Here is a 25,588-nt window from a genome sequence, read left to right on the forward strand (position 1 = left end):
AGGGTGTGGTGAGTAAAGACATGACCTCAGACACCACCCATGTTTATGTAAGAGGGTGGTGTGCCAAGTTATCAGCCAAACCCGGCGAGCTGTTTCCATAAACTGTAAAAGTACCATCATCCCTGCTCCAGCCCTGGTCACCCGGTGCAAAGTCATCCAAAAGTATCTGCCAGGCTGTAATAGAGATCACATCCTGCTGGCTTCCTTTATGGAGTGTAAAATCCTTACTGATTTACTGTGATCTGTATCTATAAGCTGCTTCTGTGTTTGGTCATGTGTGAGCATGTGCTGGTAGGGCTGCACAACTATGCTTCGTCACTGTTTCTCCCAGAGAACGATATTAAAAATAGATGCTGTCAGGGCAATAGATGAAAATGAATTATTGGACTTAAACATGGTATTCAGTGTTGGTGAAACTGGCTGCTTTGAGTTTGTGATCAGAAAAGTAGAACTTTTTCTATGTGGCGTTATTTTGGACTAACCACTGTTAGTTCTCCAAAGTGCATCTTTTAATGAAAGCATAAGTCTATTTATGGCAAAAAAGCTAGAAAATGAAGTCTTGTGTCACTAACTCTGTCTTTTGTTTCACGTTCTATTTTAAATAATAGGATGTAACACATTTACACCTGCTTTTAACAGTGCAGGGTGCTTCCAGTTTACTCTGTCATTCCGAGACACCAGTAAGGACGTCTGGGTCTAAACAGCATGACTTCGAGGAAAGAAATAGTTCATGTAATCTCCTTTAGCCATATGTCTAGACATATGGTCAGTGTTGCTTTGGTTCATTGTTAGTAGGCCGTGTTGGTGCCTAATAAACACCACTTGAGGCAAGAAGAGAGCCTAAAATACCAATTAAGTGTATTTGGATAGCCTTCTCTTTGTTAGCAGTTAGTGCTCCAGTCCACAGTTACAGCTCCTTCTGTTTAATCTGTCGAGCAATGGTGTCAGTAATACTTAAATAGCTACACAAGTCCTCAAGCATTACTGTGCACCTACACTAGAGACAGTCCTCCTTTCTGTAACTTGACTGAGTGTATCTGTAATGATTTATGGATCTCTTTTGAGTGTTCAGCCAGGAGGAAGGAATCAAACACCCTGCCTTTCCCCACCCCCTCCATCCCTGTTCAGCATCAGCACAATCCTCACATTTCACGCTTCCTCTTTACCATTAACTCATTCTATATATGAAGTCTGTGGGACTGGAAAGAGGATTATTTATGAATGTGAAGCTATTTTCACACAACACTGCAGCCCTGAACTTTTCTTGGCTTTACCCGTCAGAGCTGTCCTGGAGGAAACACTGGGCAGCGAATAATTACATTCTTCCAACGTGTTTTTAAATGACTTGTTTTGTCCACCCAGCAGTCCAAAATCTAGAGTCACTGTGCTGTCCTGTGGCCCTTGGCCTCGTGTCCATTTTGGCTGCTGAACCTGAATTTTTCTACTGGTTAACAATCCAAGGCTTATACAGGAAATTACTTCACCTGCTTTGCATCTGTATGAACTTGTTTCCTCCCAAGATGTCTGTCTCGTTTCTCCTGGGAGGCTCATGTCTTTCAGATTAGTTATCATTTGCTTTGGTTTGACTGTTGCTTTAGTTTAAGGCACATGTGGGTTCGGGTTGGTGCAGGTTCTGTTTGGTTTATATCTCTGACCTTTTTATTAAATCTAAACCTTTTGGAAAACTGTTGCTGTGCTGAAAATGCCTCAGGATTCCTCAATCCTGCTTGGATCTGCGTGTCTGTGCTGGTGCCAGAAGTTGAAAGACATCTGCAAAGAAACACCCAAACGCACTGGAGTCGTGTGCAGAGAGTACACTTGTAGAGGGGTTGACCTGCATACTGCATAAATTTCAGGGTCATGCTGTAGATCTGTGGTCCCGGGTGTGAAATGCTGATGTGTTAAACAAGACAAACATCGATCTGCACTTTAGGCAGACTTTACTCGATTATCTTATTCTGTTGTTTTGCTGTGGATGAGCCATCCATCCCACACCTAGATTTTTCAAAACAATTACAGCACATTGTTGTTGGATATAAAACCTCCAACCTGTTCTTTTGAGTGAGGGCTACTGGAAAAAGCTGCCTGCGTTTTGGTGCTATGAGCCCTAAGCAAGAAAAAAGAAACTGGAACTCTATGCAAAGGAGTAGAGTGCAATCAATCTAACCAACTGCTGAAACTGTCGGCTGTGGAGTTTCTGTTCTTTACAGATAAGCGTCCAAACCACAACACCAAGGAAGACAAAACAGACTCGATAGAAGTAAAACAGTAAAAATAAGGTAATCATGGTTTTTGAATCTTGAGATGCTGGCGTCCTTTTAAACACAGCTCCAGTTTGCTTCAAAGTTCAGTTATGAATAAATGATTGCACATTCCAGTATCACACCTTTAATGATCTTTAGCGTATGAGAGCATTTTCTAAACGCAGTGGTTATATCTTTTAATTTAGATATGTTTATTTGAATCAGTCCATTTTAACATAGGGCTGTTTTCATACCTGCTCGGGCTCATTTGTGCACAAATGAGATAAAAATGAATCCTTGTGAGGAGAAAACTTCCATTTATGAGGAAGCCAAGAATCCACTCCACAAAATTGTTCTAAAGACCTGCTGGTTGAAATATGAGGCTGAACTCGTATAAGAAAAATCAAGTAACATTAGCCTAGTGTATGTGTAGTGTATGTAGGGGTCAGGCACACTCTGTTTGCCTTCAAATTTCTCACCAGTTTTTCAAGGATTTTTATCATGCCTGATGTAAGAGCAAACCTGTCTTTAATAATTTAGAGATTTGGTGGTATATTTATCTGCATAGACTACAAGGTGCACCGTGCATCCCTCGATTTTGTGGAGACTGCATCGCTTTCAGTGAGAGTGATTTGAGCTGCGTTGGAGTGCAGCCGCTCCTGTTAGCCGTGACTCTGCGCAGAGCGCTTTAAGGATCACTTTCATAACCCAGATTCCCGCTGAGAGTACATTCTGGCCTCAGCTGGTCATCCGCTGTAATCCCTGACTGGCATGACCTTTCATTTCTCCTCTCATCTCCTCACTTTCCTTCATTGAGTGGATTTGGCCAATACTGAGTGACATGTGTCTCAATGTTAAGGCATCAATTATAAGACTCTTATTTTCTACAAATCCTTCCCTTCACACTGAACGTTGTTTCAGACGGGCCTAAAAATTAAACGCTGATGGCTGCACGCTCATGCAACACGTGCGCCGTCTGATATTGATTATGATTATTATGATTAACCCACAGGTTTGGAGGATGAAAGTAGAGAAGCATCTTGAAGCTCAGGAACAGACAGACGAGGTCACATGCTGATGGGCTAAATGGATCCTCGCTGACTGTTCATTTGATCTCGTTTCGTATCGATTGCTCCCTTAGTGAACTGGTCTGTTTATGCCTCTGTGGTCATTTGTGCTTAATGGTTTTATTTGTGGATGTCACATAGAGTCTTTGACCTGGGTTTTCAGTCATTTCTTAAACAGTTTCCACTGAAGCTGGAGCTCAAAGGAAGACGGGACAATAGTAGCGTATCAGTTTTTGTACGCAGCCGAGACAGACAATGATAATTGTCCCATGTGGTCTAACACAGTTTTTCCCTTTGACTAACACTCAGTCTTTCTTTTCTTAACAATGCTCCCTCTCAGCCTTTTCCCATAATGCCCAGCTCTGTGAGTGATGATTTTACTCTACACTTGGAATCAAAAGGCTGAAAAGAACATATTGGCTTAGATGTAGAACTTTATTTTATTTTGGGCACACTTAGAAGTTGAATGTTTCTTTCTCAACAAGCTCTGGGCTTTTTGTCTCTGCTTATACCTTCAGGCATCTTTCCTTGCGTCAGTCAGCAGTTTCTAAATTAGCCCAGAAAGTCCTGATTGGAATCTAATAACGCTGGAATTGGACTTTTTTTGAACACGTCTTGTTGCTGTGAGAAAAAAAAGTCATCTCACAAGAGATATGGGTCACTTGAGGTCTCAAAGGATCCATGTTACACTATTTTCTCACAAGTTTAAGATTTTGTAATTGGAGCACAGGTATTAATGCATGAGATGGTGAGGCATTTTTTAATTTTTTACTGAAAGTAAAACGATGAATAATTCAAAGCACTACAGAGGAAGCTGGTCCTGGCAATTATGCAGCTCTTGTTTCAGACAGTTTTAACATTGTAAACTGACACAGTCTTATGGCAGCGTTACTCCCCAATGACAGTGGTCTCCTGATGCAGCTTTGACTCAAACTGCTCAGGAACAGTTTGATGGTTAAGCTCGATTCTTGGAGGACCCACACCTCAACCTGGAGGACCCAAAGGATCAGAGATGGGATTGTGGGATCTGCTCTGTAGTCTTAAGTGCAACCTGTTAATATAGTGCTGTTCACCCACCACTTAAATAAAAAATGATGCCACCTGCGATTGATTCACTCATGGACAGTCCCCTGTCTAATTTAGTAAGGCGTGCCAATCAGCGTGTACCTGCACTTCCCATCTCTTTTTCCTGTTGGCTGGCTTGGAGGCCTGGGTTGTTCCTGTGGCGCTCTGTGACATTTATTCAGCTTGTTCCCCAGAGACGACCTGCAGTTGAATGTACTCAAACCAGAGCCTGCAGTGATCTCACCGAAGCTGCAGAACAGAACAAGTACTACTGCAGAAATTGTGGATTTGTAGTTTATCTGGGAGATGAGAAACTGGATGTTATTTTTCTTTTTTGGTATAAAATATTTGGCAAATAAAATATGTCACTGTATTTGCATTTATTTAATAAGTCACTAGAGGCCGTGTGCTTTCATTGAGGACACCACAGTATATGTGCTTTGATTAATGGGTATTTTTATTATTCCTGCAGGTCTTAAAACTATAAACATGACTTTGTGTAAATGAGGCCCGTCGTGGTGACAGGCTGTAGTGTGTTTTTTAAAGTCAGTCCATGTGAAGTCTGCATGTGATGTTTTTATAAATTTTCATAATGCGTGTGAATAATGGGCTGTGAAGATTGAATCTGACTGTTAAACTGCTGTGTTTGGCCCTTTTTATTTAATTGTTGTACAGTATCATGTTAATCGTGGTGGTTTAAATGCTCCCTGACATTTTGCAGGAGACATCTGTGCCAGTTTGTTTAGGTTGACAACTGGCTTTGACTTCCCTCGCTGTCTGTAGAGCAGTGGTGTTTAACAGCACCTCTGTTAAACCATGATTGTCTGGAGGACCATATAAAAAGGCAGCCAGGCAGTGCAGCCTTTCCCAGTATCCCAGGGTGACGCACATCTCCAACCATAGCAAGACTGAAACCCTGTGGGTTGCCAGATTTTTATTTTTTTAATTTTTTCCTGTGCAGATTCCTCTGTATGACAATAAAATGTGTTTTTAAACCAGTTGAAACTGCAGAGAAGATTGAATTTCCCATTTTGCTCATGAGAAGATATGCAGGTGTGCCGGAGTGTGTCCAGCCAAGCCAAAACAATGAGTCATTCACAGTTTGAGTCCAGAGGTTACAGACGTGTGCACTGGGATCCTTTCCTCTCACGCGGCACCATGCAGAGAGTTCTCAGTGCTGTGAAGCTCCTTTCTGAGCCTAACAAAGGAGCAAACTGTCAGTGCTGCAGGCTCGACCCGTGCACTCTGCTTTGGTGGTGACATCTTTATCTGTGCTTGTGTCAAACCAAACTGTGTCACACTGGCTGCTAGTTGCCCTTCCCCACTTTCTGCAATCTGAAATAATGATTCATAGCAAACATGGGGGAATAAATACCTGTTGCATTTTGACACTACAACAGATTACTCACAGGCAAACAACTTGTTGGATGATGTCAATAACGGGAATTTAAAAGGATTTTCCCACATCCTGTTGGAACATTAACTCCCACCGGTGGAACTGATTGTGATCAGTCAGATCTCCTTCACACAAAGATGAAGGAGATCTGACTCAGTCACTCCAAAGTTACAGTAACTTTACCTGTATAGCATTTTGTAAAACCTAGAGTTGATACAAACACAGATTCAGGCATACATTCTTATATATAGTTTCATTCAGGCATTTAGTGTGACCCATATTCAAAAGGAAATGATTAAAGAAAAACCATTGATCCCAGGGCCAGAGAGGCTGACTACAGTAGTCTGTAAGCAGGAGCCATTTGTATGTACTTCCATTAAAATTGTAAAACACCTTCTAAATTTCACTGGAAGCCAGTGAAGGGAAACAAGCGTAGGGGTGATGTGGAATCACAGGCTACCTGGTTAGAGAGTGAGTTAGTAGTGTTTATTATCCCTTTGGAAATTCTCTGTATTCATTTCAGATAAATACAACCACAACAAAGATGACCTCAGAGACACAGTCGATGCTGTTGTTCCATAGCAACAGCAACATTGCTATCCTTTGCCCACCGCTCGTGACTCACAAAGCCAGGTCACATTGTTGTTGAGTTACCGCGTGAAGTTCTGTAAAAAATTCGACACAGTTATTTTAAATGGCATTGCAAGCATCACTTTGAGGGTGTGCGACCTGAGCTGGAATGTGGACACTTTGGATCGCAGAATTTAGTGGCCTTGCTGTGTCATCTGGAGCAGTTCGTGTGAAAAATAGCTCACAGTAATCTAGGAGAAGAAAATTACCTGTGTGTGTGTTCCAAGTTACAGGCTGATGGTAAAGGCTTGAATTCTGTTGTGTGTTGTGGGGTTTTTTTTTTTTTTTTTTGTTTTTTTTTTTTTAGATAAAAGAAACCAGACTGGATGAGTTTACAGATGTAAGTTGAAATGTTTCCGAACAATAATACCGTCATTCATAGCAGCTGATTTGACGTCGCAGGCGAGGGGGACCAATTTTGTGGCCGCCCTCCTTAATAAAGCTGTCGGGGCCAAACACAAATCATGCGACCCTCGGGCTGAAAAGACTGTTACTGTTATTTATCTTTTATTTGTTCTCAGCGCTTGTGCAATCATGTCTTGTATTTGGAGATGAGCTTTCATCCATTTTCAAGCAGAGAAACACTATTAATGTCAGCTGGAAGCAGAATAGATCGCAGTGACAAAATGACTCTGTTGACAGCATGGCTCTGGTGGTGATTTGTGTTTTTTGTGCCTGTATGGCTGCACCTCTCTCCCTCTTTGGGAGCTCCACCGTATGAACTGAATTATTTAGTCTGCACTCGCGGCGCAGCGGAGTGGTCCTGCTGTTTCCACAGTGATTAAACTGTTGCATCTCCCTAATTGGCCATTACATTTGTCATACAAAGGCGGCACTTACGTGCGCCTGCTGCCTTCATTTGCAGATTTTTAACTTCTTTTAAAAATATTTTACAAATATTTCACTTCCCTTTTCTCTTTCATCGTCTTCAGTCTTTATTTGTCTTAAAATGTCTCGATGCCTCCATCTGTCCTTTGTCACCCTCTGTCCATCTGAAAATAGAGGCATGGCCAGAAAGAGCAGAGTGATACTCATCCTTTCTGACCTTCCTCTGTGTTGGCTTTGACCAAAAGACTCGGCACCATCACCACTGCTTTACCACTTCTGCACAGGCTCATCGACCAAATCCCTTTGATTATAATTCCCAAGACTTCTGTGCCGTCTTGCCTCTCCTAATCTCTTGTTGCATCAAAAGGACCCATCTCCCTCTGTAGTTTTAGCTTCATTAAAACTTCATGAAAACTTCTGGGTAATGATCGAATCTTAAAGTAGCGGCCAAGACCATCACGTTATGTTTTCTGCCTTTTACCACTAGAGGAGATGGACAGCTGCAGCTGGGCCTTGCTGCCATATCTCACTAATAGCATGTTTGGTTAACCCTTCAGACCTAATCTTAAAATTTAGGCGGAGACATAGTGTATAAATACACTATGAGTTCTAATTTAACCTGATGGGATAATGATTGTTGGGCAAGCAGCGGTTGGGTGGGGAGTGTGGACACCCAAGTTTGTGAATGTGATAACTCGGGAACAAGGCGATGTGGAAGTTTGAGATGGATACCATAGATGTATCTGTTAGTGTGTGTATGTTGATATTGTGATTCAGCATTGCACTCCTAACAGTTGTTCAGTTGTTATAGGTTAACCCTATTTTTTGTGTTTTCGCTCCTGCGGTGTTTTGTCAGTTTAAATGGATCTCCCTCCCCAGTGGGTTTGTTTATGCAGGTGTGAACACAGTAATTGCACTCAGGCGTGGACCAGGTCAACCAGACTGAGACCAAACCCTTGATGCCAAGTGATTGCACATGATTTAACCTTCATCTGACCCAACTACCAGGTGCACTCTGCAAGTTTAAGCTAATCACCTTGCTCTAGCCACGTATCTATTGCTTTCTGGGATATGTCTACTCTGATATGAGTGCAGTATATGTGCACAGTACACAACATGTAGCAAATAGGTGTAAAAGTAAGTGGGGGCTCGCGGCTTTAGAACAGAGCGGCTTCTTCCTGTTTTTACTTTTGCTGCTGCTGTCCCCAGACAGTAAGAGGACCGGACGTCCTCTCATGGTTAATAGTGACACATTTTGGTTTGCTTGGAGTAAAACATGGAGGGAAAAAGCTGTATGTTTATGAATGAATTTGGACAAGGATTATCTGGAATGGGATTCTTGTTCCCGGGTAGAGGAGACTGGAGCAGGAACTGGCAGAAGGATTAGTGTAACGTCTCCAGTTATTTTGAAGAGAGAGCTGAGTGTAAATGTGATGCTATTAATGTTCCTGGTTGATCTGATTTCCTTCCCCTCATGGCCATGAGCTGTGGGAAATGACCAAAAGAATAAGCATTACAGAGACAAGCAGCAAAGATGAGCTTCCTGTGAAACCATTAAGGAGGGGCTGAGAGTCGAGCCAATTCTTCTCCTCATCAGGTGCCTCGTGAGTGCCTTGTAGGTGAGGTGTTTTGGGCATGTCCACACTGGTGAGATTGGGAAAGCCTCAGGGTTTCACCAGAAGAGCTGGATGGTGCATTCTGGGAAAGAGATGTGTGGGCGTCTCTGCTTAGACTGCCAGTGCTGCAATCCGGACTGGGAATAAGCAGCAGAAGGTGGATGGATGGATAAATGGAAGATTATTCAACTTTTAGATATTAGACAAAGTAAAATAACAGAGGTGATGGAAAAGGTTGTAAGACGTGACAAAGACTCAGTCATGAATAATTCTTTCTGTGCTCCAGTTTTTGATATGCAGACTGGCTATAAAACTGAAATTCAGTGAAATAACCACAGATTTCAGGAGCTTGAAGTGTGAGCTGAACACAATCTGACATTGTCATACATTGCGAAATGCGTCAGAGATGCTCTTTGTGCAGAAATCTCATCACTTTAATGACCTGTTATCACAGTTGGTTACAGGAACATTTGATCCAGACATCACACACATTACGTTCTTCTCAGTTTACTGTGAGCTGTTGTGTTTTTTTTAGAGGTTTCTCACATCAGCAGTTGAGCGATGAAGCAGCAGTACATTTTTCCTGGTTCGCCTCTTCTTCTGCAGCTGGGAGTGTTGAAACTTGTCCGAGGCAGGAAGAGACTGAGGGGATGGCAGCAGGATTTGATTGGCAGAGTGAACTGTGTGATTATGGGCTGCATACGCCTCAGTGACTGATTGTCAGAGGCTCCTTTATTAAGGGTTATTACGAGTCTGTGATACTGTTGCTTTAACCTTTGTCATATCAAAATGTAAACATGTAAAGAAATGTGTGGATTCAACATGAACTGTGTGGGCGACTCTGTCAAACCTGTTTTATTTCCAAGGATAACTTTGTTTCAACTTTCAGTGCAGCAGGAAAATCGGGAAAAATGAGCTTTGTTTTTATGACAATCAATCAAAGAGTTCCTTGGTATGCATTTGGTGCATATGTCTGGTTTATGCCTATTGTAATGATTTAACTTCAGAGGAGGGACATTGAAATTAATGAATGAGTTAAAGTGTAACTATAAGTCACAATCTGATTTCCATTCCTGTGCTGAGATTTCAGTTTCCCAGTCTTTGTTCCTTATAATGTGAACGCTGCAGATGATGTAAACGTATGATAATGTACGTGATGTAAACGTCACACATGCCTAGACAACCACAGGCCACTGGAGACAGACTGCTTGGTGAGTGGTTGCTGGGTGAAATGTGTCGAAAAGAAGCTCTAAAAGTCTGCTTCGTTATTGCTTTGGTTGCAGGCAGATTGCACGAAAGACGCATACTGAAAATGGAGACTGTTCTCCGTAAAAGTAAAAGTCGTGTCTTACTGGTGCAACTTTTACTTTGAAGGCAAACGGTCTCTGCTGTCAGTATGCGTCACACTGTTCAGTTTCACATCAAGTTCAGTGAGTAGTTGATGTGAGTTTGCTGCAGTCAGTCATAGTTTCCAGGAAAGCTACAAACTCTGCAACCTGCTTGCAACCAAAGCCATTGTAAGGAGGAGGTTCTTAGAGCAGTGCAGTATACGTCTTCGTGACCAGTTTTACCTAGTGACTCCCAGTAACCTCCAGCATCAACTCGCTATTTTGCTGGGCAATACACATTTTTACCTTGCAGCCACAGGTTACTATCGAAGAGTTTGTATTCCCCGATCACTGGCTGGTCTCTAGACCTCTGTGACTGAGAGCTACATATAAAGAAAACACACTGGCAGCTAATTATACTTATATCCTTTGGACAGAACCAGCTGTGTTTGCAGCACATGACCATCTGACCCAGAAAGGCACGAAAATGTAGCACCCTGCTTTATTTATCCGCTCCATCCTTTGAAGAAGATTGCTTAATTAGACCATCGTGCTCACTGATAAGCACAGGCTCTACCTGTCCTGTCCCCCTCCTCTCAGCTAACAGCAGCTCTCCATCACCTGCTCTCTCAGGCTTATTTACAGGCAGTGTCACCCATGAGCAGCTCTCACTGACTGGCCGAGAAGCCTTTGAAGTTTGCTCTAATCAGCACCGCAGCTGCACAGAGGCTGCTGCTGGTGGGGGTGTTAGTTGTGCTAATGCAAATGTGACCAATATGAAAATGGATTATTATTGCATATGAAGTAGTACTCTGGGTGTATGCACCAGGCTAAAAATAGCTCCAGTTCCAGAGTTGCTCATTTGAACCGCTATCGTGCCAGCTTTTGAAGAAAGCTGTTGTTTCGTTCTCATTTGTCTCATCTGCTGAACTTGAAGTCTCGGCTTGTTATCTGTGCAGTCTTGTCTTACGATTGCCTTCCCAGATCCTCCCTCGATAAGGGATTCCTGAGTCCCTGCAGTCAGGGTGAACTGCTGGTCACGCGTGGCTCAGCGGCTCGCCTTTCAGAGCCTGTGCGTGTTCTGTGATTGGCATCTCTCCTCATCCTTGAATCACTCGGAGCATTTACTGAGCATGTCTGACAGTTTGTTGAAATTCATTGGAGCAGACCTGTCAGCGGCGTGACTTTTGGGTAAACACTGAATGTCTCTCAGCTGAAGCTTCGCTGTCTCTTCTACAAACACCAGCAGGCATCCAAGGTTAGAGATGTTATGACCGTGCAGGTTAAGCCTGTGTTTCTATCCATTACAGAAAAGGTGAGATGAGGTAAGAAAAAGAAGAGTGATAAGGAGAAGTAAGGTGAGGCAAAGAAAGAAAAGGAATGGAGAGGGAATGTAAGGAAATGAAAGGTGAGCCAAAGCAAGGAGTGAAAAAGATGAGGAGAGGTAGGGAAAGGCGAGGGGGGGGAAGTTAAACATAAAACAGTATGGAGCGGAATAATTTAAAACTTAAATAAAACACAATGAAAAGTAAAATTTAAACAAAATATTAAACGATGATTCACTTTAGTTATATAAAAGCAGAATATAGCACAGCAAAGTGGCTTTATAATGCAGTATAAAAAGCTTAATGTGGGTAGTAAAAGAAAAACGAACCAAAAACAAGCACAGCAGATATGAGATGAGATTACAGCGTCTCAGATTAACAGTGAAATAAACTGTATTAACATGAGAGAACAGATGGATGCTGCGTTTGTGTGCAAACATCTCGAGCGACTCCTTGTAACTTGGTTTCAGTGATGAATAGCAGCTAGTGATTCTCCACCACAGATTCTATTATAGTGAGTGTTTTTCTTATCCAGGCACTAATGTAACTGCAGGATCAGCTCAGCAGGAGAGCTTCATCTGCCCCCCCCACTCAGGAGCTCAAAGAGCTCGACCTTGGAGTGGGGCGTTCACTGTCAGACTCGCCCATTACTTAAGTGTCGGTTTGGTTGGAGCTGCTTTTAGACCATTAAAAACCATTCTCCATAACCACTCGCACTGGGTTGGTTTGGCTGGAGAACAAAGGAATATTATAGGCTAGCAGCTGTTTCCAAATGGTTTATGTTCCCTAAATTATATGGTGTCTTAAATTGCTGTTTACAGTAACTGTGTTCAAAAAGCTTTGGAAAACTGAAATAGTTTTTTGCACATCAATGGTCTCCTTTTATATTTGTTCAGCAGTTTTTAAATTAAGTACTTATTTACATTTACAAAATGGGAACTAGTTAAAATGTTCCTCAGAAAAGGCATAACATTGTTTCGTGCTGTGCCATTAACTACATTTTTATATCAGTTACCGTTTTTGCTCCATGATATAATGAAAACAAAATCAATACGATTTTTTTATTTTTATTTTTTAATAAAATCAGTTGAACCCCTGTCCTGTACAGCTACGTGTTTTCGGTTAAAAAGCCCAGTCTCACTCTCTGTTTAGTTCGGCTCGAGCCAACATGGTGTAAAAGTGAGCCACTGGTCAACAAGGGAAGAACTCACAGCGTTTTCATAGTTAATGGTATCCGTCCACGGCTGGCTTCATCCCTCGGTGTCTCGCTGCGGCTGCCAAGTCCCCCGCAGCCTGGGCTTTTCTTTGTCGCCATCTGCACCCACAGCCTGTGGTGGAGGCTCAGGCACGCAGGGACGGGCGGTTGCCCTTGTGAAATGGGCTTTATGATCAAAGCCCCATCAGCTGGTCTCGACCTAACTGGCAGTTTACGCTTGCCACTGACACCCTTGCCAAGGGAGCCGTGCGCCAAAACTAATGTCACTGGTGTCGTGCATGCGTGGGTTGGTCTTTACTGGCATTTCAAAGATAAATCAGCGCCGGAGCTCAGAGGGAAATTTGGAAATGACCTTCTGTAGAAACTTTGAATAATTCTTTGCAATCACTTTGTTTCCTGTTTTGACTTCCTCACTTCCTATATCAGCACTGATGCAGGGACCTTTGGGTTGCATAAGCTACTGCTCAGGACTAGACTGCAGCTTGCTTTAAACACCAGTATCAGTGTTAATGGATTGGTGTGATTTTATTTATTTATTTTGATCAATGGGGTCAAAGAAACCCCTCACATTAAACATTCTAAATGATTGGAATCACAATATTTTGTACAGTGCTATCTGCCTTCTTGGCGACCATCATCCTATCGGCTTTTGGTGTGTCAGTTTTATGGAATGGAAGTGTTTAAAGCAAGTATGACGTAAAGTTTAAATCTTGTTATTGTTTATAACAGTGTTATATCCCATACTGGTATTTTCAGCATCGGTGTGGCCCAGAATCTTTTAAATGCTGCATGTCTAATAAGATGTTTGCTGCTCATTTGGGACTTTCGAGCGTGACAGTGTACGTAACGATTAGTCTGCATGTAGACAAGCAGTCTGTGTTACTGTATTTAACACCACCAATCCCTTTTCTTCATTTAATTAAACTTGGTGTAAAAAATGGCTGAATTGTATATTTTTATTTTCAGTCTGGGTGAAATTCCTTTTAGAGAAGACCAATACCAGTAGGAGAAACGTTAGGTTAACAAACGTTACATTTGAAGTAGGGCTGAACGATATATCGCATTTGCGATAATATCGCGACATGATCAAGTGCAATTTTCTAACCGCAAAGGCTGCGATTATACTCTGGACATGTCCAAATTCATGGGCTGCATCCTCCTGAGGCCGCATTTGTAGACCGATTACGTCACAGCGACGTGCCGAAGGCTGTCCAAATTACTACCATATCCCAGAATTCATAGCGCGGCCCAGCCAAACTCCAGTTTCCAGCAATGGCGGCCGCTACTAAGTTTTAAAATTACTCATACTAATCTTTCTGGGTCACAAAATAAACTTTTAACATATTTTCAGGCGAGAAAGTAGTTGTGTAAACATCAAATATCTGCTCGGTTTATCAAGATATCCCATATTTGCAAAAGTGCTTCGACGTTTTCAGAGGCGTCTGCTACCCACCAGCTCGACAGCTAGCCGGGAGCTCGAGGGTTACTGATGCGGCCGAGAACGGCACAACTCCCGGCACATCATTTTCAGATCACCGCGGAGTTTCGCTGCTCGGGTTAAACGTAATATATAAGTCACTTAGACAACCTAAAAATGTTATTGTTGGGCTTTTTTCAGTGTTTTGTTTGTTCGTGAGTAAATCGGTTTGGCTGAGATTAAAGTTATTAGATTAGATAAAATAAAACTTTATTAATCCCCCGGGTGGGTTCCCCCTTGGTTTTCACACAGCTGACTAAACGTCAAACAGAAAACTTATTAAACAGAAGTATGAGACAGTCGAGAATTTACACCAGTGTCTGGTTATATTTTAGATAGCAAGAAGCAGACGGCCGAGTTTATTAAACTCCACCGAGACAGCGGTGACGCTAATCAGAACTAGACCGTCCAATTTCACGCCTTTAAATTTTAAAGGCGTGTTTGTGTGTGTGTGTTTATACAATTGCTATTATGTTTGCACTTTATGTGTAATGTTACTGACTGCAGAGATCAGTAAGATGTGTGTATTTTTTATTTATTAGTTTTATTTATTTAATATTATTTTTTAATTGAATGACTGTCTAGTAGTTCACAGATGTCGAAAAACTGAGTGTGGTAAAGCCACTGATTTTGTTTATGTATATTTCTGCAATCTGCACATTGTACTGACTTTCATTTTAATGTTTACACCAGGGTTCCTTGCCAGCACTTTATGCTCAGATGTTTGTAAGCTAAAAATAAACTATTGTGTATGTTCAAATATACTGTTGTGATTGAAGAAGTTAAATAAAAATGTCAGTCATCAATTCATGCATCACCTCATGTCATCATAACAGAGGTCTGTCTTCCAGGAAAGAACAGTTTAAAATTAATGTAATATAGTATTGGCCATACTATATGATGTATTGCTTGTCTTTGTTTAATAATACAGAAGACAAAGACCTTAAAAAATAATCGCATATTGGGGCAAAAAATCGCAATTAGATTATTTTCCATAATCGTTCAGCCCTAATTTGAAGCCCTTAGAAAGGCCTAAACTCTTCCCACTTACACCTGTTTGCACATCTTGGACAGAAACACTGTGGCACTGACAGCCGATCACGTCGAAGACCCTGGGTTAGTGCTGTCGTTGATAATGTTTTCCGATGGACCTTTTGAAGGGGGAAATGGATTCCCTCTGCCCCTCACTCAATCACACCACACAGAGGCAAGCCCTAAACCTTTTACAAGCTTCAAGGAGAGCTCGGCTTGTTTGTTGTTGGAGCGAATGGCTGAACAGTGACAGCAGTTGTTTACTTGTGTGAACTTCCACTCAGAAACTTTTTTCCTGCTGTTTATGCAGCTGGTTTCTAATTTACTCAGTTTTGCTCTGCTTTGTTGGGTATCTAATGCGATGTGCTGGCATAAGTTGAACATAGGTGTCGGGGATTTGGCACTACTTGACCAGATGCAGAAGCTTTATTCATAATGGCACAATAAGACGAAAACAAATTCGCCCTGAGCCGTCTTTTATGAATAGCTTCACCGTCAGGAGTTGGCAGAATTATAAATGAAATGTGGCAAACAGGAAAGAGCGACTAGTTTTTCCTCTTGAATCTGCAAGAGATGTATGATCTACACAGCACTGCTCATGTTGTTTTCCCCTTAAATGTAGGTGTTTTTGTAATCAGTGTTTTTAACAGAATAAAGGCTGATGATGGGAAAGAACGGGATAACTGTGAAACTGAGGCTGTGCTTAATTGTGTGTATAATTGTGTGTATTTACTGATATTGAAACGGATTTGAAGTGCGAAAGCAGAGAACAGATGCAGTGAAGAGTAATTAAAAAAACTGCCGTTATGCTTTGCTAATGTGTGATTCATGCAAATTAAACAAACTAAAGTCTTTGGCTGTCAGTAACTGCAGCTCCACATTTCCTCTACACACTTCCAGCTTCATGATAAAGCTCTTTTCCTTTGAAAGGTACTTTATCACCATTGTTTCATTGTCTGAAGTTTCCCTTTTCTCCCGTGTACCAAACAACAGGAGATTTGCTGATGGAGTCATTTTTACTGATGGAAATACTCCATGTAGTTGGGGTGACAGCAGTGACGTCTGGGTAAAGCCTTTGTGGCACCTTATGAAGCACATAGATTTTGTTTTTTGTTTTTTTAACTAGAGGTCATTATAGTTCACCAAAACAAAGTATGAAAAACAGTTCAGTTAACAAAGCTTGTCTTTAGCTTTAGTCCTCCTCGTGTTGGTCACATGCGCCATCACAGACAGCTTATGGAGGCATGGATGCACATGTTTCTCGAGGCTTGGGGACGTTTGCATGACTCCGAGTCAGCTGCCTTCAACGGCTGTTTTTGTTGTCGTGTCTAATCTGAACTGCTCAGGTTTTGTCCCTGACACACACTGAATCAGATAAAACTAAAAGAAACACTGAAACTAGTATCAGTGAGGCCAAAACCACCTTTTCTTTATGAATGGAAAAATGTTTATTGCATGATTAAAAAGAAACTACAGCTGCTTCTTCTTTGATTACTGATGAAGTATAAAGAGATGCAAAAAATGGATGTATAATTTTATGATATAAAGTTATGCATTCATCCTTGTGGGTTCCCCACATCCCCCTCAGAATTAGCAGAATATTTTGTGCTTTTAATCTACTGTTAATTTCATGCAATTTGAATGTGAGGCCACAGATGAGGACATCCCGTCTTATGCAAAAAGAAAACTGTTGCAATCTGAGGCAGTGAAGCAACAGTTGCGAACCTCTTCTGCTGGTCTTACAAGATCACACAGCTACGTTATATTAGTGTTAAAATGTGACGATACTGAAAAGCACAGAAGAACTCATAGGTAGAACATGAGTCTGCTATCTGAATGTTGGTGAACAGCAAACCTTTTCTTTTATTATGACTAGCCGCATATACCACATGGTGGTAACGCCACTGAAAGTTTGCCCGAAGTGGTTTTTTTTTAAATCAGGAAACGGCTCTAACATGGAGGGCACCAGTGCTTGTTTCTGTTCCTCTACAACATAGACATGAAATTGTGCAGTTTTGCTGCTGAGTAAATTGGCCTTGAGGGCCCTTAAATCAAAAACTATTCTTAGTATTAAGGTTTTGTTTATTAGTAAACAAATCAGTTGATCCGTGAGGGTCAGGTTGAAGGCCTTGCTTTTCCTGTTACTCACCTAAGTTGAGCTCACGGTCTTTAATGTAGCAAGTGTAATATACTCCATACAAGAGCATAATCTTACCATTGTGAAAGGAGGGTGTACAGACCCATGATAAGGACACGTTCTGCCAGCCTGCAAGCTGTGGTGACATGTCTGACGGGGGGATTTGCAGCCTGCCGTGCAAACGGCTAGTAATGGTGGTGAGCAGAAGTGTCAATGGTGTGTGTCTCATGTTGCAGAGCTGCCGGAGAACTGGACGGACACGAGAGAGACCCTACTGGAGGGCATGTCGTTCCAGCTCAAGTATCTGGGGGTCACGATGGTCGAGCAGCCCAAAGGAGAGGAGCTCTCAGCAGCAGCTGTCAAGAGGATAGTGGCAACGGTGAGACACGCACGCACGAGTAGTTTAAAATCTCTTTTTAATGTTCAGAAAACGGTTCCAAGAAAATGAGTTTCTCTCGAGCATACGTGACGTTTTCTTCATCATCACCTCTGCCGCTTAAATATTTTAGTCATTCAGAAGCGTGCTCCGTTATGACCTGACCTCGCCGACACCTCGGTGAAAAGTGACTGGTTGGCTGCTTCCCTGAGGCCCAGGTTGATATTTAGAGGAGGATGCAATTAGTATGTGGACACTGTGTGACTCAGTCAGCTTTATCATGGTGGAGAGCTTAATGTTATTGGCTCTGGCAGCTCAGTGGATAATGAAGTTAGCGGTGGCAGAATAGTGGGACACGGTGAATGAAGTCACAGCCTCTGATTGGGTCTAATCTGCTGCCTGCCCTTAATGCCCCCCTGCAGAGGATGCTTACTCCTGAATGGGAATTGAGTGATTTTAAGCAATAGACTTGATAAAGTAAATAATCTTTATCGCACAGGTTTGTGTGACAGTGCTTTTGTCTAACGATAGACACCACATAGATTGTATACGATACCCTGAATTATTTGCTGTCACATAGGCGCTCTAACCACGAGAGGTGCTCATATTAAACATGGCTGAAGTATTACATGACAGGCCTTTGTACAAGTAATCCTGAGAGCCACAAGTTCAGGCTTTAGACTCTTCTAAGCGCACAGTTTCAGGTGCTTTTTCTAAACTTGATGATGTCCCTGAGATGGACACAGAAGCTCCGCCCACCTGCCATTCAAACCTTGTGTGTGCAATGGGCAGCCAATTAGATGCAAGTATGTTTAAAGGTGGAAGAGCTAAAATAGTTTGTTTCCATCAAGCCTTGGTAAATGATAAAGAAGGATTGTTTTGAGCAGCGCATCAAATTCAAATTCAAATTCAAATTTTTTATTTGTCACGTACACAGTCATACACAGTACGATATGTAGTGAAATGTAGTGAAATCATGCGAAGCTACTTTGATAAATCCAGGAATGAAAATGTGGAGCTGGAAATGAACTCCGTGCCCAGTTAGGCCCAGTTAGGCCCAGGTTAAAATGATCTTCACATTACTACACTAAAGTGAAACGGAGGGAAGGTTTAAAGCATTTCTACATCTCAACCTCAGAGTAATTTTAAACTTGAGGATATAAAACACATTTTTTTCTTTTTAGCTAAAATATTCTTTTTATGAATAAAACTGCTACGAGAGATACAAGTTATCATTTAATAGGTTGGTTGTTCCAGCCCACTCCAGATAGAGTGGGTCTAACATGCCACTTTAATGTTTTATGTAGTTTTTATTTTTAACCATGCTGAATGAAGATTAGCACCTGAGGTTTTAGCCTCTTTTTCCTTCTGTTAGCTAACTCTCTCTCCCTCTTTTTGTTTTTGTGGCCTCCACCCTTTCTCTTTCCACCCTTTCCTCTCTCTACATGTTCCTTTCTCCAGGCCAAAGCCAGTGGAAAAAAGCTCCAGAAAGTCTCGTTAACGGTCTCCCCTCGTGGAATCATCCTGCGTGACAGTGCCTCAAACCAGCTGATAGAAAACGTCTCCATATACAGGTCAGTCTGCCTCTTTCACCTCCTCAGGCAAACATTGTGTGCCGCTGACCTGACCAGGTTGTCTGGATTTGTGAAATAGTTTCACCCTAAGCTTGTCTTTATCATTCACAATAAAGCAAAAGTTGTTATCCGCCTCTTGCTGTCATTTATCACTGGATAGATGTGTGTTAGGAGGTGTGGCGCTCCCAAGGCGGTGGGAGAGGCAGGGAGGGTAGGAGTCTATCAGCGCTGTTTCTAATCAGTCTCGGTGCTCTCGGGAGCTGTGTGTCTGAGCTTTTACCTCAGATGTGTCTTACACACACTTGTCTTAAGAGCTCACTTGCCTGCCAGAGCTTGCATATAAAAGTTGCCTCGCCTCTGCTGGCCCCGAGCTGGATTCACTTTTCTCAAATTCCACTTATATGAGTTGACAAATCAAGGAGAGTTGGGACTTTCCAGCGTTTTTCCCAGCACGAATGTGGGCTGTGTACACTAATTTCTTTTCAAAGCTGGCAGATTGAGGACAACATTTAAATTATTGACCGTTTTCTCAAGGTATCATGGAGCCATGTGATGGACAAGTCGTGTTTCTGCCTGTATTTGAGAGGAAAGTCTCCCCACCTGCTCAATTTTGCATCGCTTATCACTGAACAACTGTCGCCTAGCTGTGCAAGATGGAGCTAATTTTCCAGCATGCACCATTTATCTATATTAAAAATCTCGTCTCTCCATCTCCAGGCTGTTTTTCTTTTTCTTTTTTTTGGGGGGACTAAACTTGGCTAACATTTTCACTGTTGTGCAAAGGGAGGGTGAGGCAGAATGACAGATGTCACAGGGTTGGGTGGAGATAAAACTCAGCTGATTAATTGTGTTGCTGGAAGCTGTAAGTGTATCCAAACACATTAAGATCAATTCTTCATTTGCTCTGTAAGAATTTCTTTTATTTGCATCATTTTTTTGTGAGCAATGTTTTTTTTTCTTTTTGTTTTTTTTAACCAAGGACGTTCTGGAGGAAGTGAGCGAAATGGGCTTCAGAAAATTATGCAGGGATCTACAGTTTTAGCCCCGAGCTCCATATTTGTTCAAATTAAAATGATGCAGGAAGAGCTGACAGCATGTCCTGTTATCACTGGATTAACTGGATACTGAAGAAAACCTGAAAGTTGTGATTTCTGAGCTGATTTTCAGCAATTTATACACTGTGGGATTTGGGGAGATGCAGGAGTAGACACTCCTATTCCCGTGGGCTGTGTGGGTGTTGTTAAAGCTGGTGATAGGAGAGCCAAATAACAGGGTGGAGCTAGAACAGCTAACTTCTTTTGTTTCATATCTTTCCCTCGCTATTTAACTAATAGACTCCATATAAAACAGAGCTTCCAGGTCTGAAAAGTGAAATCAGGCCCAAAAATGCAGCATAAACCTTTATGTCCACAAAACAACCCTCCTTACTCCATTAAAGCTAGTTTAAGTAGCCGGGATTCGACCTCCAAGGCGTCCGCCTTCAACTGCCACAAAGCACTTCACATCTGCAGCTCCACCCGCAGGTGGTGTGCTACAGGAAAATGAGTTCATGTGGCTCGTTTTCACTGAGCCTGGAGGTTGAGGTGTCTCTGGTGCAGGCCAGGTTTCTGGACCTACTAGTTGTCGTCTCTATAGCGTGCTCGTGAGTCAAGCTTGGTGCTGCTCTTCGCTCACGACTGATTTGCTATAGCTCCTGGCATCTCTCGGGCACCCAAATCCCTCCACCACCAGGTCCATGGAGTGGTTGCTACTGTTTTGTTTTAAAAGGACCTAAGACAAGTCACGGGCATGTCCCAGCTCCAGCTGTAACTGCAGTATCCAGGTGGATGAGTTCAACCTTATTTGAGATGTTAAGAAGAGGCCATAAAGAAGTTGGGTTGCAGGCTGTAAGCGATCTTACTTGTTAAAATGTCCACGTGAACTCAAGTGGATATCAGAGGAAGCTGACACGTCCGTGTTGGCGTCATTGTTCAGCACCAACCCTCTACTCCAGAAAAACGCTGCGTTAATTATGAACTTGCTTATTTGAAGAAATAAATAGTTTATAGTAATTAAAAAGCTGTACCGGGCGAGTCCAGCTGTGACCTCAGCATAGAGCTCAGACGTAAAGAAGATGAACGGCCAATAAACAGATTTGCCTGACACCCAATTTTCCCCGACGCCCTCCCGCCTAAACATTTGCCCGTAAATCTCGGTTGTGTTCCTCAGATCACAGCTGTGATTCTTCACCCCTCCAAAGTTTTTTATGTCTGTCATTGGTTAGCAGACTGTGTGACTATCGCACAGTGAAGATGATGCACGAAGGAGAAAGGAAGGACAGATGGCAGAAATTCATTATATCCTTCTTCCATCATCTTGGGTATCCCCTCCCCGACTGGCCGTCGCGCTCGAGTCTTTGGCGTTAGAGTGATGGCATCATGATCAAATAGTGGAGCAAAGCTATTATGGCTTAATTTGAAAGCGTACTCTGCACCTGAGACTGACGAGCCAGAGCGACAGACGATGCAGAGGATTCGCACATCAAGATGACCTTCTGCGTGTGCACGTTTTCCCCATGGTCTGCACAGAGTCCAGGCGAATTCTTGTAATTTATTAAAGTAACTTTAGCCTATTTCACAAAGCCATGCAAAATTTTACCAGCATACAGTGAAATTAAAGCTCCTCCAGTTACATTAAGGCAGGGTGAAATTTTTGCTCTAGTTTTTCCAGCATTTCTGATTTATTTATTTATTTTTGCTGTAAGATCTTTTACACTCTTAATAATTTTTGGAGGGGAACATGCTGCTGCAGTTTCTTGAGCTCCTGGCTTGTACTTCTGTGATTGAGGCTCATCTGTGAGCTCAGAGTTTTAGGATTCTTGAACCTTCAGTTTTAGCTCAGGGGTGATATGTTAGGTCCAAACTATGTTAGAGAAATTATTAGCATGACGGCTCTTTGTCAAAAGAAAATTAGAAAGTTATTTGAACACAGAAGGAATCATGGCTCCAAAAGCGCCCCGGGTAAAAAAAGAGAGGTTTTAAGATTGATGGCTGCTCCTTCAATCACACGGTGATATGAGACTTGAAAGTTTTCTCTGGTGAATGATCAGAAATCCCATCAAACATACAGGGTACCAGCAGGGTTAAATGACACCTGTTTGAACAAAGTTGAGTTTTTGATTTTAGATTGTGATGCTTGCAGCGGGAGTTAAATTCATCCGATTCAGCCCTATAAAAATCCATGTAGATATCTCCTGTATTTATGAAGTTAGGATGGCTCAAAAGTGCTGAAATTAAACGGCATAAATTTCAACACGGATGGCTTACAAGATCGGAAAATATTCATGGTAAATTTTGCGTGGCATCATTAAACATACTGGAGTTATTAGCAGCTGATTGTTTTCCAGATTAAACTGTTTTTTATATGGAATGTCCCCACTGTGATTTATGGGTTGACACTGTGGGTGTAACAGAAACCAAACAGCCCAGCTGTCCACTGCACACGTTCCTTTTCAGATTTATGACTTTGTCCAGCTGTGTACCTGCACACAGCTGGTGTGTGTGTGTGTGTGTGTGTGTGTGTGTGTGTGTGTTTGTTTGATCACGTGTGCAGTTTTAAGTCAGATTTCTGGAATAGCTTAAGGGCTTAGAGCAGATAAAGTTTCATTTAATCCCAGATGAGTCTTAAATTAAAGGCTTTCTGAATGTGTGTGTTTGTTTCAGAATATCATATTGCACTGCGGACAAAATGCACGACAAAGTGTTTGCCTACATCGTCCAGAGTCAGCACAACGAGACCCTCGAGTGTCACGCCTTCCTCTGCGCTAAGAGGAAAATGGTGAGTAAGTTGATATTTTTCAAACGCCTCCTGCTGTGTGAAGAGTCGACGTGGTCGCTGACGTTAGCTTGTCGACTGTCGCTGGGCGACAGGACGTCTGAGTCCTGTTCTTCTTTGAGCCCCAAAACAGTCCAGATTCAGCTTCAATAAAATGTCTGTTTGCTCAGGTATTGCCCACAGGGTTTAACAGCACTGCAATAAATAAATGCCAGCAACTGAGCTACAGTTAGGCTAATATACACACATTAGCATAATGAAGATGTCGTTCATGTTGATGGCACCATCGTACGGCAGGAAGAAGATGCAAAAAATAAACCAAACCTCAGAAAAGACAGGATTGGAGATGATCCACAGGTTAGTCATCAATATGTTACTGTGTGGTTTGGATCGCTCGCCCAGGAAAAAAGCCTGATCCATAACTTAATGTTCACACTATAATTAAAACAACTTTTGGGGTGGATAAAGGAAGGACAAAGCTCCCCATCACTGTAAAAAAGGCGAAAACCTTATTCAGCGGGGTCATTGTGCTAATCTGCTCGACAAGTAATGACATAAGAGAAGGTTTAATAAAAGGTTAATCTGTCATAGCAATTAGTTTTTATAATGAAGGTTTCTTTCTTTTCCCCGGCACACACAAAAAATAACAGAATCAGCCTCCAGTTTACACAAGTGTAGGTGACTTATATGCACTTACTTTCTGTATGAAACACTTCCTGTCTTTCCCTTTATTTTAAAGGTAAATTGAACATTTTGGCAAATCTGTTTTTTGGTCTGTTAAAAAACAAGCACTGTTGTAACCAGCAGTACCACTGCTGATCAGACTAAAGCTTACCCAGCTGGGATACAGGAAATGACATGCTAGGGTTATAAATGTAATAATGTAACAAATATAATGTAATCCCTGAGTGAAGGAACTGAAATTAAAGAGGCAGATTTCTCATAATGCAAAGAAATCTACTGCGAAATGTTTTCTATGAATAAATGCAATGTGAGCTAAGGACACAGATTGCAGCTTCAGAGCCTTAATACAATTTTGGATTCAGGTAAAACATGCAGCTTCTGCACCTGGCCACACATGAAGAACAGTTTATTCAGAGACCTGAGAGTCGCCGCGCTGACACTTTACTTGTATTTATGCAAATGTGTAAATATTAAGTCGGGAAAAGAAAGGAGCGGGAGCATGAAAGGCGAGCAGGTTGTCATCCCTCTCTCGGCTTTCTCACCATCCCTGGAGTTCTGCCGAAAGAGCCGCTCCCTCCTCTTCCTTCCCTTCACTAATTTCATTGTGGTCAAAAGGCCACGTATCCTCCCAGTTGCATAAACAACTCGTCGTGTTGTCCGCGAGTTTCTCTTCCCTCTCTCCGAGTATCTGTGAAGAAAATCCTTCTTATGTCGATGGTCGTTTCCTGTTTGTGTCACAGCCATACCTTCCCTTCCTTCCTGTAATGCATGAGATGCGTATCGTGTATTATTCATCCCTCATTCCTGTCTCTGTCTCTTCCTCCGTCCCAACAGGCCCAGGCGGTAACTCTAACGGTGGCTCAGGCGTTCAAAGTGGCGTTTGAATTCTGGCAGGCTGCCAAAGAAGGTACGCATGGTCGCTCTTCATCACCACAGAAAATTTCCTCTCTTTCTTCTGCTCTTGGCTTTTACACCCTCCAGAGAGGTCACGTGAAATACTGGAGATCTGCTTGGCTTTCCCTGTGATCTCTCTCACTCACAGAGTGATGTCCTCGTCGATTCCCTGCACAGCGGTGAAATCACCAGCCAAAGGCACCTGGTTCAGTTTATTAAAGGCAACTTAGTCATGGTTAGAGAGTCTCACAGTTAAAGGTATCAGTGTGAGGAGGGGTGGACAGGAGGATTAGCCTGGGGCAGAGGTGGGGTGACTAGAATAGATCTTCTCTGTTCCCTTTACAACAAAATAAAGACTCAGATGTGTGGGAAGTGGAATTTTTCTCATGTAGTTTATTATATGGAAGAACAAAAGTGCCAAACTGAGACATAACTCAAATGTGGAAGCTGTTAAATGCACCAATGTTTTTTGTTTTTTTTTTACTTTGGATTAACATTACATTGCAGTCAATTTTCCATATTTTCCTCTGTAAATGCAATTTATTTTGCATTTACTTCACTTCCATGTGCATTTCTGCTTTACTATGCAAAAAGGCTAGTCGCTGGATTAACTGTTGGGCTCTTTTTTTCATGTAAAGTTGACCCCATGACACACTTTGCATAGCAAAGCATGAAGTCATACAGTTAGGTCAGTGAGTGTTCGGACAGAGATGCAAATCTTGCATCTGCATACAACCACAGTGGAGTTTAAATCAAAAATCCAGACTTTCAGCTTTAATTCAAGAGGTTTAATAAAAGCATTGCACTGTTTAAAAATTACAACCATTTTTATTCACAGAGGTTAAAAGTTAATTGGACAGGTGACAGATGTTACATGACAAAGTAGA

The 25,588-nt window shown here is 42.1% G+C and overlaps 1 protein-coding gene across 5 annotated transcripts in view; it reads left to right on the forward strand.

The window, feature by feature from the left end:
• Positions 1–25,588, forward strand: part of ldlrap1b (low density lipoprotein receptor adaptor protein 1b) — a 48,482-nt gene that overhangs the window by 6,397 nt on the left and 16,497 nt on the right. For all 5 annotated transcript variants that reach the window (XM_086274042.1, XM_086274047.1, XM_086274045.1 and 2 more), the window contains exons 2-5: positions 17,597–17,739; positions 19,198–19,310; positions 23,012–23,126; positions 24,642–24,714. In XM_086274042.1, the coding sequence (XP_086130168.1) occupies positions 17,597–17,739; positions 19,198–19,310; positions 23,012–23,126; positions 24,642–24,714 (444 nt within the window). The remainder of the gene's footprint in view (positions 1–17,596; positions 17,740–19,197; positions 19,311–23,011; positions 23,127–24,641; positions 24,715–25,588) is intronic.

Source organism: Aulonocara sp. 'chitande type north' Nkhata Bay, linkage group LG19 (assembly GCF_057382095.1).
Source record: "Aulonocara sp. 'chitande type north' Nkhata Bay isolate Kocher_YH1m ecotype deep benthic linkage group LG19, A_spYH_male_GT1.1, whole genome shotgun sequence".
Taxonomy (NCBI): Eukaryota; Metazoa; Chordata; class Actinopteri; order Cichliformes; family Cichlidae; genus Aulonocara; species Aulonocara sp. 'chitande type north' Nkhata Bay.